Source organism: Nanorana parkeri, unplaced genomic scaffold (genome assembly GCF_000935625.1).
Source record: "Nanorana parkeri isolate BGI_ZX_2015 unplaced genomic scaffold, ASM93562v1 scaffold601, whole genome shotgun sequence".
In the NCBI taxonomy this organism is placed as follows: Eukaryota; Metazoa; Chordata; class Amphibia; order Anura; family Dicroglossidae; genus Nanorana; species Nanorana parkeri.
In genome coordinates, this window is record NW_017306869.1 from 692,676 (window position 1) to 709,512 (window position 16,837).

The following is a 16,837-nucleotide window of genomic DNA, read 5'->3' on the forward strand; positions in this document are numbered from 1 at the left end:
TATATATATATATAAAACATTTTCAAACTTGGCTGAGATTCAGATGTTTCAATGGTTGCAGTTCACACAATTCATGCCATATCAATTCTAATGCCTATTTGCACTATACAGTAATATAGGCGATACGCAGTGACAGTACATAAAGAAACCTTTGTGATGCCTTTTTCTGTATCCTGAGTAGCCCAGATTCCAATGGTGTTTCTCTTTTGAAGACTTTTTTGCACTCTAAATAGCCTAACTAACTTCATAAATTAAGTTTCTTTCTTATTTCTAAGTACAAAATTTCCTTTGTTTTTCATTCTGCGTAGCTTTTGTTGATTCATGTTTGTCAGCCAGCTGTGTGGCTTGTTTAGTGGAGAAACCCAGAGAGCAGAAATGTAACTTTTAAGTGAAGTGCATTGTGCATCCTACATTCCAAAGTGGCTCTGCTGTGAAATAGAACAGCCTTTTTTTTTCTCCACTTACAAGTGTAAATAGTTTCCATTACCATTTAACATAATAGTGCTTTCACCGGGGACTGCAAGGCACCTGTTCTGATTGCTTTATGATTTATTTTATCTGGCAGGGCTTCTAAATAAGAATACGTATGCAAGTTCCTTATTTTTAGAATTATGGTAAAGAAGAGAAGTTTTAGTTTCCTGCTGAAGCAACTGGTCTGCTCTGCACTTGCCCTGATATCTTGTGTTAGGGGACTCCTATGGAGCCCCCCTTGTATGACCTAGTAACCTGTGTGTGTCACAACAAACACACAAGCAGAGCATGTCAATCCACTGCCCTCCCTCCTTCTCCCCTCTCCTCCCTCCTTTTTTCTTCCTCCCAGTAGATGGACAATTGCCGTTGCAAAATGTGGTAAAATGGAATTATCCAAACCAATCTGCTCTCGCTTACCACCTGGCGCTGCTCTTAACGGTCAACCATCGCTCCTTCCCCTCCATGGCTCCCAGTGTAATGTCCGTATACAGGATTGCAGCCCTGCAGTAACTGTTCAAAATTTTGCTCACAAACGGTGATCAGTGACAAACATTGGTTAGTGTGGTCACCGGACTGCTGTGAAGCGATTCCCTTTGGTCAGCGCAGTCGGTGGGTTAATTGGAAAAAAATGAGAGTTTAATACTAGTTTAACTCTTCTATTTAGTTCTACAGCATTGGTAGATATGGACATCATGTTAAGACAGTGTGTGTAAAAAGTAAATATATATATATATATTTTTTTTTTTTATACAGGCTTACTCCACTTTATTTCAAAGCAGGCATGAATGCAGACTGAAACAATGAGGGTTTGTATTTGTGCAAGGTTTGAAAAATCTGATGGTCAGTGCATTCAGAGTGCGATATACTTTTGTGACCATAAAGTTGAACTGCAGTGAGTTAACTTGGAATGAGGTTCAGGTGTGTGATAAATCCATGGGACTTTGGGCAAAACATTTGCCACCAGAAATGCAGAACAACCTATAATTTAGTGCATGGCTTTTCCCTGGTCAGCAAAGTCACAAGGGCCAAAACTTTGTAGGAGTGGATAACCCAGTCCCCCTTGTATAAAAGGGTGGGCTCACAACAACTATATTATCGCTAAATCACATGAGCAAAAAATTTAAAGGAGTGGATAACACTGCCCCTGTTCTATTACTGTATAAAGGGTGGGATCACAACAGCAATAGTGTCGGGGTTTGTTCTAGATGTTGTTTTTAAAATGTTGTATTTGGTACATGTACACCATGGCAGTGCACAGCTTCCCATGCCTTTTGTTTGACCATAGTTTGCTTATTAGCTTTGCAAATGGCCAGAATTGAATAACAAGCTTGCACCCCTGATTTACTGGGGTTTGCTGTAAAGTTTGCGAACTTCAAGCAAGCGTTGCAAAACTGTTTGTGAATTGAACCCAAGCACATATGCTCATCCCTAGTGGTGGCCATTACACAATTTAAAGAAAATAAATTCTTTAAAATCTCCGGACAGTGCAGTGCACAGAACCTACAATACGCAAAGGCTTCTGGTTACAAGAACCCTGAGCACAATTATTCTTAACCCTTGCATTGGGCCTAGATATCCCCATTTAGCAAGTTGCTTCTCTTTCAAATTCAGTAACTGCAAACTGTCCTAGCAGCTAGACATTTAGACTGAGCATTAACATAGAAAATCTTCAGGGCTTTAACTCTAAGTTAAGAGACAGTCTTGCTCACCTTGTTAGTGATAAATCTGCCAGTGCAGTACAGATAGGGTTAATATACACAAAACTCCCTCCCCCCAGACAGTAAGAACTAAGAAGGATTTTTCAGTCCTGGAATTAGCAGAAACATCTAAAAAAGGTAAGCTGCAATTTTTAGTTTTATATATGTAACAATTATAAGTGTTTTGCCAATTTGGTTATAAAGGTGAAAATGCACTTTAGAGTAGTATTAAACGCTCCATCTTTTTTCAATAATGAATCAAGATCAAACAAAGCAAAGTATTTATCTTTGGCCAAACACCTACAGTAATCATATTTCCAAACAGTTGACTCCAACTTTCTCTGCTCGCCTGAACTTCTTGTCAAGTACAAGATCACAAAGGACGGAGCAGTCTCTGGTAGCTCTCAATCTACTAGCTTAAAGAAGGGCTAAGGAAGGAGGGAGGCAGAAGGATTTGGGAACAGGGAGGAGGGGAGTGGCTTGCCGTACCTGTGTGTTTGTGGAGACAAATGTCTTACTAGCACACACAAGGGTGGCTCCATAGGACCCTGCAAGGGAGAGGAGCCACCCTAAAACAGGATATCAGGGCCATTGCTCAATGGGACCAACTGATTCTGCAGAATCTATAACTTTTAAACATCAAGGAGCAGCAACCATTGTAAGTGATTTATTCAGCATTTGAAACGGCTTAATTTTTTTTTTAACTTTAATATCACTTTAAGACAAGTCTCAATAGAATAAACATCTTTCAGAACTACTAGTTTGGGTGCTCAGTTAGTGTACACTTCTATCCCGTCTCCCCAAAACATCTCTTACTCTACCCCCTCCCTTACTGAGGGTGATGTCTTTCCTATCATGCGCTTTCCAGTCTCTATTTCTGATGCAGTTAGAGTTCCTCCCAATCCTACCCCCCCCCATGGGGAAGCCCTTGCATAACATATGCTTGAACCTCTCTCCCCTTTGAAAGGACTCACGTTGTTGGAAAGCAGACCTGCTCCCTGGATGGGGTGGTGATGTGGACCAAAATCACAGCTTCACATTATTGTGGTGGTCCCCTCTGCTTCCCATGCAAGACTCCTCATGTGATCCAGTACATGGTATTTGTATACCATGTGCTTGCCAAAATGGCCGCCAAAATCTTGAAAGAGCTTGGTGCGCAATTACGACATAGACCTCTCCAAGATGGTGACCGTAGTCCAACATATTAGTCCTTTGCTTGGTTCCCCTTAGAAAAGTTCTACAACAAAGAAATCATGGACATATGGAGACATCTGGTGGCACCCAGGAGCATTGCAGCAAAATTCTCCTGGGAATTACAGTGGGGTCCAAACACCTTGTGCAAGGCTTTGCCTCCCTCTTCCTGTCTGCCAAAACCCATCTGCAAAAATACTGTATATTTTCTTGCTTTCTGATGCTTACATACACTTAGATTTTAATAATCTATATTATGAGACTAGTAGCATTGGATCTTACCCAAAAAAAACCCTCTGAGCATGACCCACCTTGCTTTTAAGGAGTCTTTTTACAGCTGTCTGACTCTGTAGCAGTTTTATTACATATACATTGATGAGTTAGACTTAACAAATCTATACTATTGTGTACTTGTCATAAATGGGCATTAATGTTTTTCAGGTTAATTTTCTCTGCTTTTTTCTGTGCTCATAAATGGAGGGACATGCACTTGTTAATTGTTGATGAAAACATGCTTGCTCTTCAATGTATACAGCTTTATTATTTTGTTGGTCATTTTTTTAACTATTTATATATTTCTACATCCATCTTGCAGTTAAGAAGATTGCTTCCAAACAGTAAAATGTACCTGGAGAACAATAATGATGTCCCACGTGTAAATACAATTGATGTGGATAGGATTCAGACCAGTGCTGCACACCACTCTGGCTTGAATGGATGTGTGGGCACAGATGCAGTGACCCTTGACCACAATGAGCTCATACTTCTGGAAAGCTTTCACAGAGCTGCAGATGCTAAGGGAAACTGGGAGAAGTCTTACCAGAATGGGCAAGAATGTTGTGTAGCCCTTGGGGAAGATTATGGCCCTACTCCTGTGCAAGGAAGGTAAGTCTTTTTGGGATATTCTTTAACCCTATTTGCCAAATGTAGTTGATGGTGTGGACAATCATTTGTGACCTGGCAGGTAAGGCTAATCTACACCATTATTTCAGAAGTCAAGAATCTGTAATTTTCATTTACCAAAGCAAAAACTTCCACATACTTTTGCATGACATACAATGCTTCAGTTATATAAGAAGATAAGTAATGTTATCAGATCCTAATACTTAATAAGTGTTCAGGTATGCACAACTGTTCAGGTTTGTATGTGGTCTCTGAGGTCTTGTTGGTGTATTGCTAATGCATACCTGGGTGAAATCTTGGTTTGGGAAGATTGATTCACTCATCTCTACATGAGTGTGTATTGGCCCCGGGTGCCATCTGGAAGTGTAGAATATACTATTGGTGCTTGTTGGGCTCAATGGGCCCATATTGGATCAATGAAAGAATAAACAAACAAGAAGCATATTGGAAAAACTGACAACACATAGTAGATTTATTTATGAGAATGTGGAACAAATCATAAAGTTAGTGACTATCGGGTTTTAACGGATTTTAGAGAATTAACCCAAAATGATTACCTTGGTATGAATACTGTTTAACAGGTATATAGAAGTTGGCTGACATAACCTTTTACCCATTTTTAAACACAGCACATATGCAAACAGCATCTCTTATTTCTCAACATTTTTCAGTCATGGCACCCTTTTAAAAGTATGCAAAATCTCGAGGCACCCCAGTCTAAAATGTAAATAACTTGTATGTAAATATGTAAAAATCCATAACAGGCCCTCATCCCAAGTAGGGGTCTGGTAAGTAATGTAGGGGAGAACCTCACGCAAAAGCAAAAAAAAAATGGGACTGCCCCTTCATATCAGCCACCCTTCAAATCAGAATCCCCCCTTTCACATTCGATCCCCCTTCACATTAGTAGCCCCCTACACATCACATGATATATATATATATATTTATTTTTTTTAAAAACACTGCATCAGCTTCTCTGGGGGTCCCTAGGTGACGGGTCTTGGAGACCCCTGATGTCTCCCTAAAGAGGACCTGTCATGTAAATTGGCTATTACATAGGGGGCTTCTTAGCCCCCCATGTAAAAGCAATAAAGCTGTGTGTAAAATTAAAGAATCATAAAAAAATCATACATTTAAAAAAAAAAAACAAAATTTTTTTAAGTCCCCGCCCCCCCAACACACGCAGATATGCGTCGGGTGCGCCTACGTGTGAAAACGACGATTGCGCCTATTGTGCCGCACATGTTATATATCGCCGCAAACGTCAGAGTGAGAGCAATAATTTTAGAGCATTAATCACTGATAATACTAAACTGATGAGCAGTAAAAGTGTTTTAATGGCCGCCTATGGGCGTATTTTGCGGACGCACGCAATTTTAAGGCTTGACATGTTTGGTGTCTATTTACCTGCCGTGACCCCGAATTTTATGTTTTACTAAAAATATGGGTAAGAATAAATGTTTTATAACATAACGTAGGGAATTTTTTTTTTTTTTTACATTTATGGTACTTTTTTCGTTCTATAGTAAAAAAAAAAACAATAACACCCCCCCCCCCCTGTGGTGATTATATACCTATATACTCTATCTGTCCCCAAAAAATGTTAACATAAATTGCAAGGCTATAGTCCGGTCATGCTGACTGGTGACATTTTTTACTGACTGGTGAGACACCATCAAATTTTTCAAGCCCTGCACATAGTGGTTACATTGCGAACAACTCTAAAAAAAAAATCAAACAAAAAATGTTTTATCTTTTTACATAAGCTTTACACAGAGGTCCCCTTATGATATTTACGATTCACGGGAGTCTTAATGGTTTCACTTTCTAACTATCATTTATAAGGAGTGTTAACCTAAAGTATAGTTGTATGATTTTACTAGGGATGCACCGATACAAGCATCGGTATCGGCGGCGATACCGAGTATTTGCATGAGTACTCGTGCAAATACTCCGATACAAAAAACGAGTACCTGTGCCGCGTCCGCCATCTTCAGGGACCCGAAAACCGCCGCACACAGGACCTCCATCGCCTCTTCAATGAAACAAGATGGCCGCGAACTCCTCCTCCAAGTCCTCAGTCATCTGCTCCATTCTGACCTCTTCTCTCGCTGATTGGATGATTGACCAGGCTTCCTCACCAGTCAGTCCAATCGGCCAATCAGAATGGAGCAGATGACTAGGCTGTGACACGGAGTGGCTGAAGCAGACGAAGAAGACGACACAGCAGGTTAGTACTGCAGCACCATATATACCAAAAAGATAAACCAGCTAACAAGAGTGGCTATTTTAAAAAGGGTTAACAGAGGATCGGGACAAGTATTCCAATTACAAAAAGAGTTTATTAGATAAAATATCAGTTTTGGACATAAACATCATATCACTAACTGGTTTAAAAAAAAACATAAAAGCATGACATACAATTATAAATCTTCAGGTATGCAGATCGGTTTGTATAATGTGCTCTCATTCATATATGCTAATCAGCTGACACCATGTGGGAAAAAAACTGATTTTTTAAGAAGGAGGTACTATGTAACTTCCATGTTTTTCCCACTGGAGATTAATACGTGTATTTCAGATACCAGCGGACACCAAACGATAATACGTTATATGAAATGTATTATCCTATGGTGTCAGCTGATTAGCATATATGAATGAGAGCACATTATACAAACAGATCTGCATACCTGAAGATTTATAATTGTATGTCATGCTTTTTTTTTTTTAAACCAGTTAGTGATATGATATTTATGTCCAAAACTGATATTTTATCTAATAAACTCTTTTTGTAATTGGAATACTTGTCCCGATCCTCTGTTAACCCTTTTTAAACCAGCCACTCTTGTTAGCTGGTTTATCTTTTTGGTATATAGGGTTCATTTTGGTTACGGATCTGGTTGACAAACATGAGATAAAGGGTCATTTAAATGGTTTGGATCTCCAGGCAGAAACAAAATTGTTTTCTATTAGTACTGCAGCACCGCATGGGGGCTGGGCTGGTGGGAACAAAAAGAATATATGCCTGTAATGTTTAACTTTATATAATATTTAAAAAAAAGACATTAAATAATGAAATTAATAAGTAGATCTTGCCATTGGTAACTAAGGCTTGTATCCCCCTAGTGGGGAAAATAGATGAGCACATGTCCAGACTCCAGAAAACACTGCATTGTATAGTGTGGCACAGCCATATCCAATTCTTCATACCTGGCTTTATATTATAAAAAAATTATAATATAAAGCCAGGTATGAAGAATTGGATATGGCTGTGCCACACTATACAATGCAGTGTTTTCTGGAGTCTGGACATGTGCTCATCTATTTCCCCCACTATGGGGATACAAGCCTTAGTTAGCAATGGCATGATAAATATTCATTTCATGTTCTTCATAATATGAAGAAACTGACCTAAAATCATTATTTTGTATTGCTTCAGAAAAAATGTGACCTGCCCCTTTAGGGAAAAGTATCGGTAATTGGTATCGGTGAGTACTTGGAAAAAGTATCGGTACTCGTACTCGGTCTTAAAAAAGTGGTATCGGTGCATCCCTAGATTTTACTTATCCTTAAGCGACTCCTAATTATTAATATAAGCTTCCCTACTTAAAAATGGAAAGCTGGACAAGTAAATGCTGATTATTTTTTCTTGTATACTCATAAAGCCTCTAAACTTATAATTGCTGAGGCTTTCTTTTTTTTTTTTTCCCTTCTAATATTTGTCCCAAAATGATATTACTACAATAGTATTTATACCATGTGTGAAGAGAGGTCAGTCACAATCATGATATTTTCTTGGAACAAGAAATAGATTAAATGCATTTTTCTACTGAGGTGAAACATGAATAATTCATCTTGAATCAGTCTGAGCCAGTGCCAAGAATGAGAGGAGTCTTCTAAGCCTTTGTGAGTAATTTGTAGATCAGTTAGACACTGAAGGATCATTGTCACTACTGCAAGCAATGCTACTTTGTGAGGTGCTAGCAGCAGTAGCACCTGCATTAATGTTTTTCAATGAATTCTGCCCCAATGCCAAGAAAATGTGCTAGGAAAACTGCTGTGATAAGAGTTTTTTTAAAGAATTAACCTCTGTCGTTTCAGCAGGATCAGCTCTGGGTTGTGTTTAATGGGCCTGCATGCTCAGATTCTGCTTTTGCTTGTCATGCTATTTCTAGTTACTTTTTCTCATATAGGTGCATAAAGCAAGGGAGCTCAGATTTTTTCTTTTAGTTAGCCATGTGTGTGACATTTACCTGTAACTCATTCAGGCTGGTACTGGAAGCATGGTTCCCCCGCCAATGTTAGATGGGCACCCAATTCTGTCATTCCCCCATCCATATGTATTTTTTTTCTTTTAATTTACATGATTTATATAATATAAATCCGCTCTAACCTCTTTTTAAAATGTTATATTCATTATGAGTGACATGGCTCGGCTGCTTGGAAATCTCCCCCCCCCCCTTCTTTAATGTAGTTATATATGTTTGTTTCACTAAAATGTATATTGTATGTTCAGTATGTAAAAGTGTTGCATAAACTGTCTGCTGCACTATATAAATGCTTGTAATAATAAATTTAGTCCTATGGCTTAAATTCAAATGTTTATATACAAAAGCGAAGTATTGCTGTCCAATTCTCCCTAGGAAATCTCCCTCACGTATGGCCTTACCAGTCATGGGGACATGAAACCAGGGGAAATCCCTCCAATTATGATTCAGACATCAATCCACTGTATTTACTCGGGAAAACAATGGGTTTAATGTACACAGCAAGAATCTGTGTAGCACTGGGAGGAAAATACCGGTGTGGTTGACGGAAGATAGGGTTTGCCGCAGACTACAAAAACTTAATGTAAATCTTGAGGACCAGATAACTTGCACCCACGGGTACTTAAAGAGCTAAGCATGATAATAGCGAGGCTATTGTTCCTAATTTTTAAGGACTCCATACTGACTGGGCAGATACCAGCTAATTGACGTAAAGCAACTGTTGTACCAATATTTAAGTAAGGCTAAGCTAGTCCTTTTATCCTCTAATTTTTAATCCTTTCCTAAACTGTTGGCGGTATAATCCAGAGTGCATTTTTGCTCTTTGATTTGGCCTTCAGTTTGTATTAGTGGTAAACTGAAATGGAAATTTTTAAAACAAAACCGAAATAAAAAAAATTTCAGGCCGATATGTTTCGGCGGCTGATATATCGGTGCGTCCCTAGTTCGTATGATTTATTTTTATACTTTGCTTCACAAAAAATGCTTATTTTAGTCTTTCATCACACATACCACCACATACAAAAAACAAATCATCTAATTGTGACAAAAAAAAAATTAAATACCAAGCAATGGAATGCTGAATGTTTATTTCATTGTATTCTTATCTCTGCAGTACCAAATGTTTTGTTTTAATTGAACCATTATGAAAAAAAAGTTCCATTTAATGTCTATTCTTCAACAACAATTGTTCTTCTGTGGATTTCAGATAACATAATAGGCATATAACTCCATCCAGTAGAAAGCTTCCCTGCATTACCTATCAGAAACGTATCATTACCTGAGAATAGCTAACTTTAAGCCTCCAATGTTCAGGTAGGGCTATTACTTAAACACAAATACAGACAAAAAGGATGTATCCTGAATCTGTCTTGAAATACATTGTAGTATCACATCCAGTTGATATACCAACCCTCTACCTTTTGTCAGTGAAATTGTCATTCTCTGCAAGCCCTCCTCCTTTGAGAATCTGAGAGTAAAGGACCATCTCATGAACATAGGCAGGACTGGTATGTCATGACCGTCTTCATTTAACTTTAAGAAACTGTTTGGTATCTGAAAATGAGCTTTTTATCTTTGTAAAATTATCATTCTGATTTCTGCTTAGTTTGTGAAGAACAGTATTAAGCATTCTTTTGATTAAAAAAAAACCCAGACTCTTAAACTGAGTTTGACTCTAATGCAGATAAGAGAACAGAGGGAGTATATTTGTTTTATTAGCAATATATATTGCTTAGCTCCCAAAGTCACTCCTAATAATAGAGGATAAGGATCAAATGTTACTGCTCAAAAATGTAAATGACTGTGAAGTGCTGAACTGCACTCTTGCCTAAATTGCTGCCAACATAACCTATTGTATTTAAGTGATTCAACGTGCTTGCATTTTTTTTTCCCTTTTTGCTGATATGGGTCTGCTAGCAGCTGTGGTTCTACAAGCATGTGCTTTGCTCTTGCTGCACAGAGCTATCAGCTATGAGTGTTGCCCGTTTCGCTTGATCCTTAATATACCTTGCTACATCCTGTCCAGCCTCTCTCAATCTCCTTATTTAAATCCTGCTCGGACCAGCTTGCTTTGCTTCAGTAATACTAGTGCTGCCTCTGAGCTCCCATTTTTGCCTTTGCTCCTGACCTGCTATTCTCTGGATTGTCCTTTTACGTACAGACTCGAGTTGTTCTCCTTATTACATTTGTCCACTGCCAGCCCTGACATTTGGCCTGTTTTCTACGTCTTTTTTTTTTCTCGTGTCATCTCAGCTTTACCAGCACTGACTGGAATGCAGCCATTTTCTGTCTCCTGTGTGTGTAAGGGCACTCTCCACACATGAGCTGGGTAAACTCGAGGGTTGCGACCTGGAGTCAGCATGCAGCCAAGCTCAAACTTCTGTGAAGGGCTCCCTGGCAGAATATCGGCTGACCCTTAGAACCCACTCCCTAAGGCAGGGGTGGCCAAACTCCAGCCCTCCAGCTGTGGTGAAACTACAAATCCCATGATGCATCTCTCTCCGGGAGTCATGTCTGTGGCTGTGAGAATCTTGCAATGCCTCATGGGCAAAATTATTGGCACCTTCTCAAAATTGCAAGAAATAATTGCATTCCAAGTTTGTGATGCTCCTGTAATTTGTAATCAAACTCACCTGTATCAATTAACAGGTGCTGGCGATATAGAAATCACACCAGCAACCAGTTAAAATGGTGAAAAACTGACTCAACCTTTCTGTTGTGTGTCTCAGTGTGCCACACGGAACATAGGGAAGAGAAAAAACAGCAAAGAATTGTCTGAGGATTTGAGAACAAAAATTGTGGAAAAGCATGGACAATCTCAAGGTTACAAGTCCATCTCCAGAGATCTTGATGTTCCTGTGTCCACTGTGCGCAACATTGTCAAGATGTTTACAGCACATGGCACTGTAGCTAATCTCCCCGGAAGTGGACGAAAGAGAACAATTGATCAAAGATTGCAACAAAGGATTGTTTGAATGTTGGATAAAGACCCTCGAACAACTTGCAGACAAATTCAAGCTGACCTTCAGCTCTGTCAGCTCGCACTATATGTTGCTATCTGAATGAAAAGGGACGCTATGGTAAGAGACCCAGGAGGACCCCACTGCTGACACAAACAAAGAAAAAGCCAGAATGGAGTTTGCCAAAACTTACCTGAGGAAGCCAAAATCCTTTTGGGAGAATGTGCTGTGGACAGACGAAACAAAATTACAGCTTTTTGGTAAAGCCCATCATTCTACTGTTTTTCGAAAAATAAATGAGGCCTTTTAAAGAAAAAAATACAGACACCACAGTCAAACATGGTGGAGGTTCACTGATGTTTTGGGGTTGCTTTGCTGCTTCAGACACTGGATGTCTTGACTGTGTGCATGTCATTATGAAATCTGAAGACTACCAAAGAATTTTGGGCTGCAATGTATGGCTCAGTGTCAAATTTGGATCTCTGACAGAGGTCATGTGTCTTACAGCAGGACAATCAAAGCACTCCAAAGCACTCGTCAAAAAGCACCCAGAAATGGTTTCAGACAAAGTGCTGGAGAGTACTGGACTGGGCAGCAATGAGTCCAGATCCGAGTCCCATAGAGCACCTGTGGAGAGATCTCAAAACAGCAGTTGGGAAAAGGAATCCTTCCAATCTAAGAGACCTGGAGCAGCTGGCGAAAGAAGAGTGGTCCACAATTACTGTAGAGAGGTGTAAGAAACTAATTGATGGTTACAGGAAGCAATTGATTTCAGGTTTTTTTTCCAAGGGCTGGGCTACCAAATATTAATTGAGGGTGCCGGACATTTTGTCCAGTCCATTTTTGGAGTTGTGCGTGGAATGTCAAATTTGGCTTTTTTTTTTTTTTTTCTCCACTTATTTGTGTCATACCAATACAAACAAAACCATGGGAATGCCTAAACATTTGTAATTGCAAACAATTTTCTGCACATAGTGGTGCATTATCCGACAGAAGTGCAGGGGTGCCAATATTTTTGGCCATGACTGTGTGTGTGTGTGTGTGTGTGTGTGTGTATTAGTAATTTTTGTAGTTCCTTTTCAAAGTTCACATTTTTGCAGTGTCCAAAAGATAAGGGCCAATATTGCTGCCTTACAATACTGAAATGGAAGTATAGTATTTATGTGACCAGCAAAAAATGTTTTCCATGTAACTCTTTTACCTACAAATTGAATGTGTGTTGTCTGGTTTAAGTAAAAGCCATGTTGCTAGTTTTTGGTTAAAGAGTATGGCAGGAGCCATCTTAGACTAGTTAGATGTTAAGTAGACAGGTAAATATAGTTTCTTTCTAAATGGATATTCATACAAATTTTGTTCAGATATATCCGAATTTTCGAATTCGAACCCGTCTGAATGCGCAGAAATCCAAATGTTTATCGAAAATTCGGATTTGTCCGGCTTTCGTTCAAAACATAACTAAATCAGACGTGATTGCTCTTTGGCCACTCAGATTTTTTTGTTTTGTTTTTGGAGTTGCATTACAGGCATGGACATGTGACATCCTGTTGTGGATCGTTCCAAAACAATAAATCAGACTAATATGAAATCCGAATTATGAATGCAATCACATTTCGGAACAGAAAAGAAAAAAGAAATAAAAATCCAAATCGACCCCAAACTAAACAAATTTTTTGCTGGATTACATGTCTAATGTTAAGGACACAGTTCTGATGCAGCATGCATGTCTCCTGTCTCCAAACACCATGCACAATGAACTGTTAATATAAGGTAAAGCCTAATGTAATTAACAGAAAATGTGATTTGGTGGCATACAGTCATTTTGTATGAAATGGACAGTAAAAATCTTTTAAGAGTAAGTCAAAAGGTTTAAACAACTTGTTGATCTTATATAAGGTCCTCCTAACAGGGTTGAAATTATGTTATTTCTTTTTGAGTGGGAAGGAATGGCAAGAACAAATTAAAGACGTGGGGTGATTTTTGTGCAGAAGAAAACAAGCAGCTCTGTGCTTTTATCAAGGCACATCCAGTTTTTTTTTTCTTGCGCAGTATAAGTGAACCACGCTTAGTTTCAGGTCTGTAATATTACTAAAAAACATTAAGTTAACTTATATTTGAAGAAGTGATTTTTTAACAGAATGTATTTGGAAGAAAGTAAGGAATACAAAATAATTCAAGGCGCTGACCTTGCACTTGGCAAAGCAACTGATATTCCAACAACTCGTGAGTCTTATAATATTGAATTATCTATACAATTATCTTGCATGATATATGTGTTTATATGAAAGTACATAAAGTCGGTGAAGCACCCAGACAAGCACAACTGGATACAGGCATTTGGCTAACGGGGGACACCACATATGGGGAAAATGTACTGGGAAAGGTCCGGTTTATCACAAATGCAGAAATTGGAATCGCTATGCTAAATGTTGCCAGAAAAATGTGTAGGATATTGAGGCAGTATCAGATCTGATTCAAAAGACTTACCAAATAGTTACCACCAGCCTGATAAATACAATGGTATATGCCAACTGGATGTTCAAGGAATGACTTGAGGTAAGAAACTAAAATTGAAATTTTATGTTGCAAACTAACTCAGCCAGCAGGAGTGTATCCAGACTATGGCACATGCCCTGGACATCACTTGAAAGAGGGCACCAAAAGTTGCCTTGCAGAATACGGAGCATCTGGGCTTTGAGAATGGAAGAGGGTTCTGATACAGAGGACAATCAAGTTGCGGTAGTGAAGTAAGACTGCATTCCTGATTTTCGTGCAGCAGCCACGTTAGTTACGGTTCTTCATAATTCTAAAAAAACACCATAACATCATTTAGTCTTTTTTTTATTTTAGAAAGTACCTGAGGGAAACTACTTGGTCTTGAAAAAAATGATATCGGGACATCCCTCATTAAATACACACACACACAGGCAGGGGGTCTCAAACTCAATTCACTCTTGGCCATTTGATATTTTTTTCCCATGGGGGCCTTTAGCCAAATCTCATACGTCAAAATAAAATTTAACTATATCCAGTATGGTACTATGGACACTAATATACAGTACTCACAATAAGGCCCCATTCATATCTGTATCAGTTTTAAGGTGCGATTAGGGATTCCTGCATCAGGAATTAGCATTTTCCTGCAGCAGGAATCCCTAATCTGGCATATACAAGCGGCAGCTGTCACCCATTCAAGTTAATGATCATGTGACCGCTTCTGCATGTAAATGCTGGCACACCGCATGTAATGTAATGCATCCCTGGATGCACAATCAAAGCGTCCCTGGATGGTGATTGATTCCTAACCACATTTAACTATATCACATATCATTACATGCAGCAGGCTGGTGTTTACATGCAGCTGCTGTGAACCGATCATTAACTTGAATGGATGACAGCTACCGCTTGTAGATATGACTAGACATGTGACTAGGATACGTGGCCATGCACATCATCTCAGGGGAGAAGAATGCCTTTCCCTGAGATCTCATGAGATTTCCCAGCAATGCTCTGGTGATGTAACCTTCCCAGGATGCAACGCTTTGGCACTTATTTGTGCCAGAAGTGGACAAGGAAGTAGATGAACTCTATTTGTAGGTAACTGTAAAGCAAGTTTGACTAATAAATTGGAAGATGATTTTATATCCGAATGCAGAGCTGCATGCTGATGTAATTTTTGGTAAAAGGGGGTAAAGGTCCACTTTAATGCATTGCTGAAATCCTTGCAGTGTATGGTTGACTTAGATATTTTTCTTAGCAGATTTGTAGTTCTCTTACAGCATCAAAAGTTTATTTTTGAATTCTAGATGCAAGGTGGCAAGAGAAAATAACCAAATATGTTGGACAATTTAACGTTTTTTTTTTTTTACATATTCCGCGCTTTTTAGTTAGAAAAAAAAAATCCTGGTTATCCTACCATCAACATGTATCCACAAGAACTTATTTCCAGAACTACAAACCAAGTCTCCCTCCATGATGTCTTTACTGATGTGTTTCCATTTCTGCTTTCCACTTCGCAGATGTTTCATCATACATTCTGTATTCTACTATTGAAAATTTCACAAAAAATCTATATGCTTAAAAAAAAAGAACTTATTTCCTGCGATTAAATTGTTTACTTCATTCTACTGCAATGTTATCACTCTTTAGTGAGCTCTATTGGCTGCAAGAAGCCATGCCAACGCATAGTGTGTGGGTGCGCTCTGCCGTAATAGCTGATGTAAAATAGTAATCTTTAGCCTCTGCTGGAATTTGCACATGCCCACAGAGGGTTCATACGAATGGTTTACAAGATGTGCAGAGAGCAGGAATGAAAAACCTATATGAAGTGAGGGTAAAACTGTATTTAACAAACAAAAGTGATCCTGTTTGACTTGCATCACATTCTTTAATGATCATTTATATCTACTTTAACCATATTTCTTTTTTAGTTAGGATTTTTTTAACTTTCTTACTTTGAATACCTCAAACGTTTTAGATGGCAAAAAGGGTTTTCAAACTTGATGACAAATAAAAAAAACAAATATTACTAAAAAAAGATTTGCTGTCAGCTGGAATATGTGACATTTGTGTCATAGAATTGCTATAAATGTTACTGCCTAATCACATGCTGTGTAAAAGCGCACTCTTTTGAGTTAGCAATTTGCTGAAAATAGTTTACAGGCTCCAGCTAAATTGTCTCACCTGTATCAACTAGTGTGATTCATTTTTTTTTTGCGAGGTTACCAACGTAGAACCTAACATTGTTTAGTTTGCTTACTTTCTTTGAAGATTATGCTGTATAGTGTTTGTAAATGTGTTTTATCTCCTTGTGCAAAACCGTAAATGGATGTGCATGCTGCTTTCCATTGTTATAGCACCTGCAACATGAATTTGACCACTTTTAGACAAATGGAAAGGTAGGAGTTGCTTTGCGATGAACAATCATGGTCTGGATAGCTTTTCCTCAGGAGGACAAAATAGCCTCATATCTGTTTTAGCTATTATGAAATCTCTGTATTTTTGGATGGTATGTGTCTATATGGTCACAGCTGAGCAAAGGGCAAGAATTGGCTTTGTTTTGCTAGTTAAATATGCAACTTACCTTTTGTGAGGATGAGCTGTGATACTACTATATCATATCATATGAGCGTGGTTGGAGTTTTACTTGTTGTATTGAGCAAGTCTTTGTGTGAGTTGTGGTGTTTAATTTTCTTTGTTTTATTGGTTTATTTCTATGCATTTGCAAAATCAATAAAAACAATTTTGATTAAAAAAATATACAACTGCTTATAAAACTGCTACCTCATACTTTACCTTCAGGTAATGCTGTTTATACACAAATACATGTGCAGCCTCCAGATATCCCTGT

General features: G+C 38.5%; 1 protein-coding gene across 1 annotated transcript in view; it reads left to right on the forward strand.

Moving 5' to 3' along the window:
- The window catches only part of OCA2 (OCA2 melanosomal transmembrane protein), a 220,777-nt gene that overhangs the window by 42,481 nt on the left and 161,459 nt on the right, over window positions 1–16,837 (forward strand). The window contains exon 2 of the mRNA XM_018562806.1: window positions 3,955–4,244. Within this exon, the coding sequence (XP_018418308.1) occupies window positions 3,982–4,244 (263 nt within the window). The 5' untranslated portion in view covers window positions 3,955–3,981. The remainder of the gene's footprint in view (window positions 1–3,954; window positions 4,245–16,837) is intronic.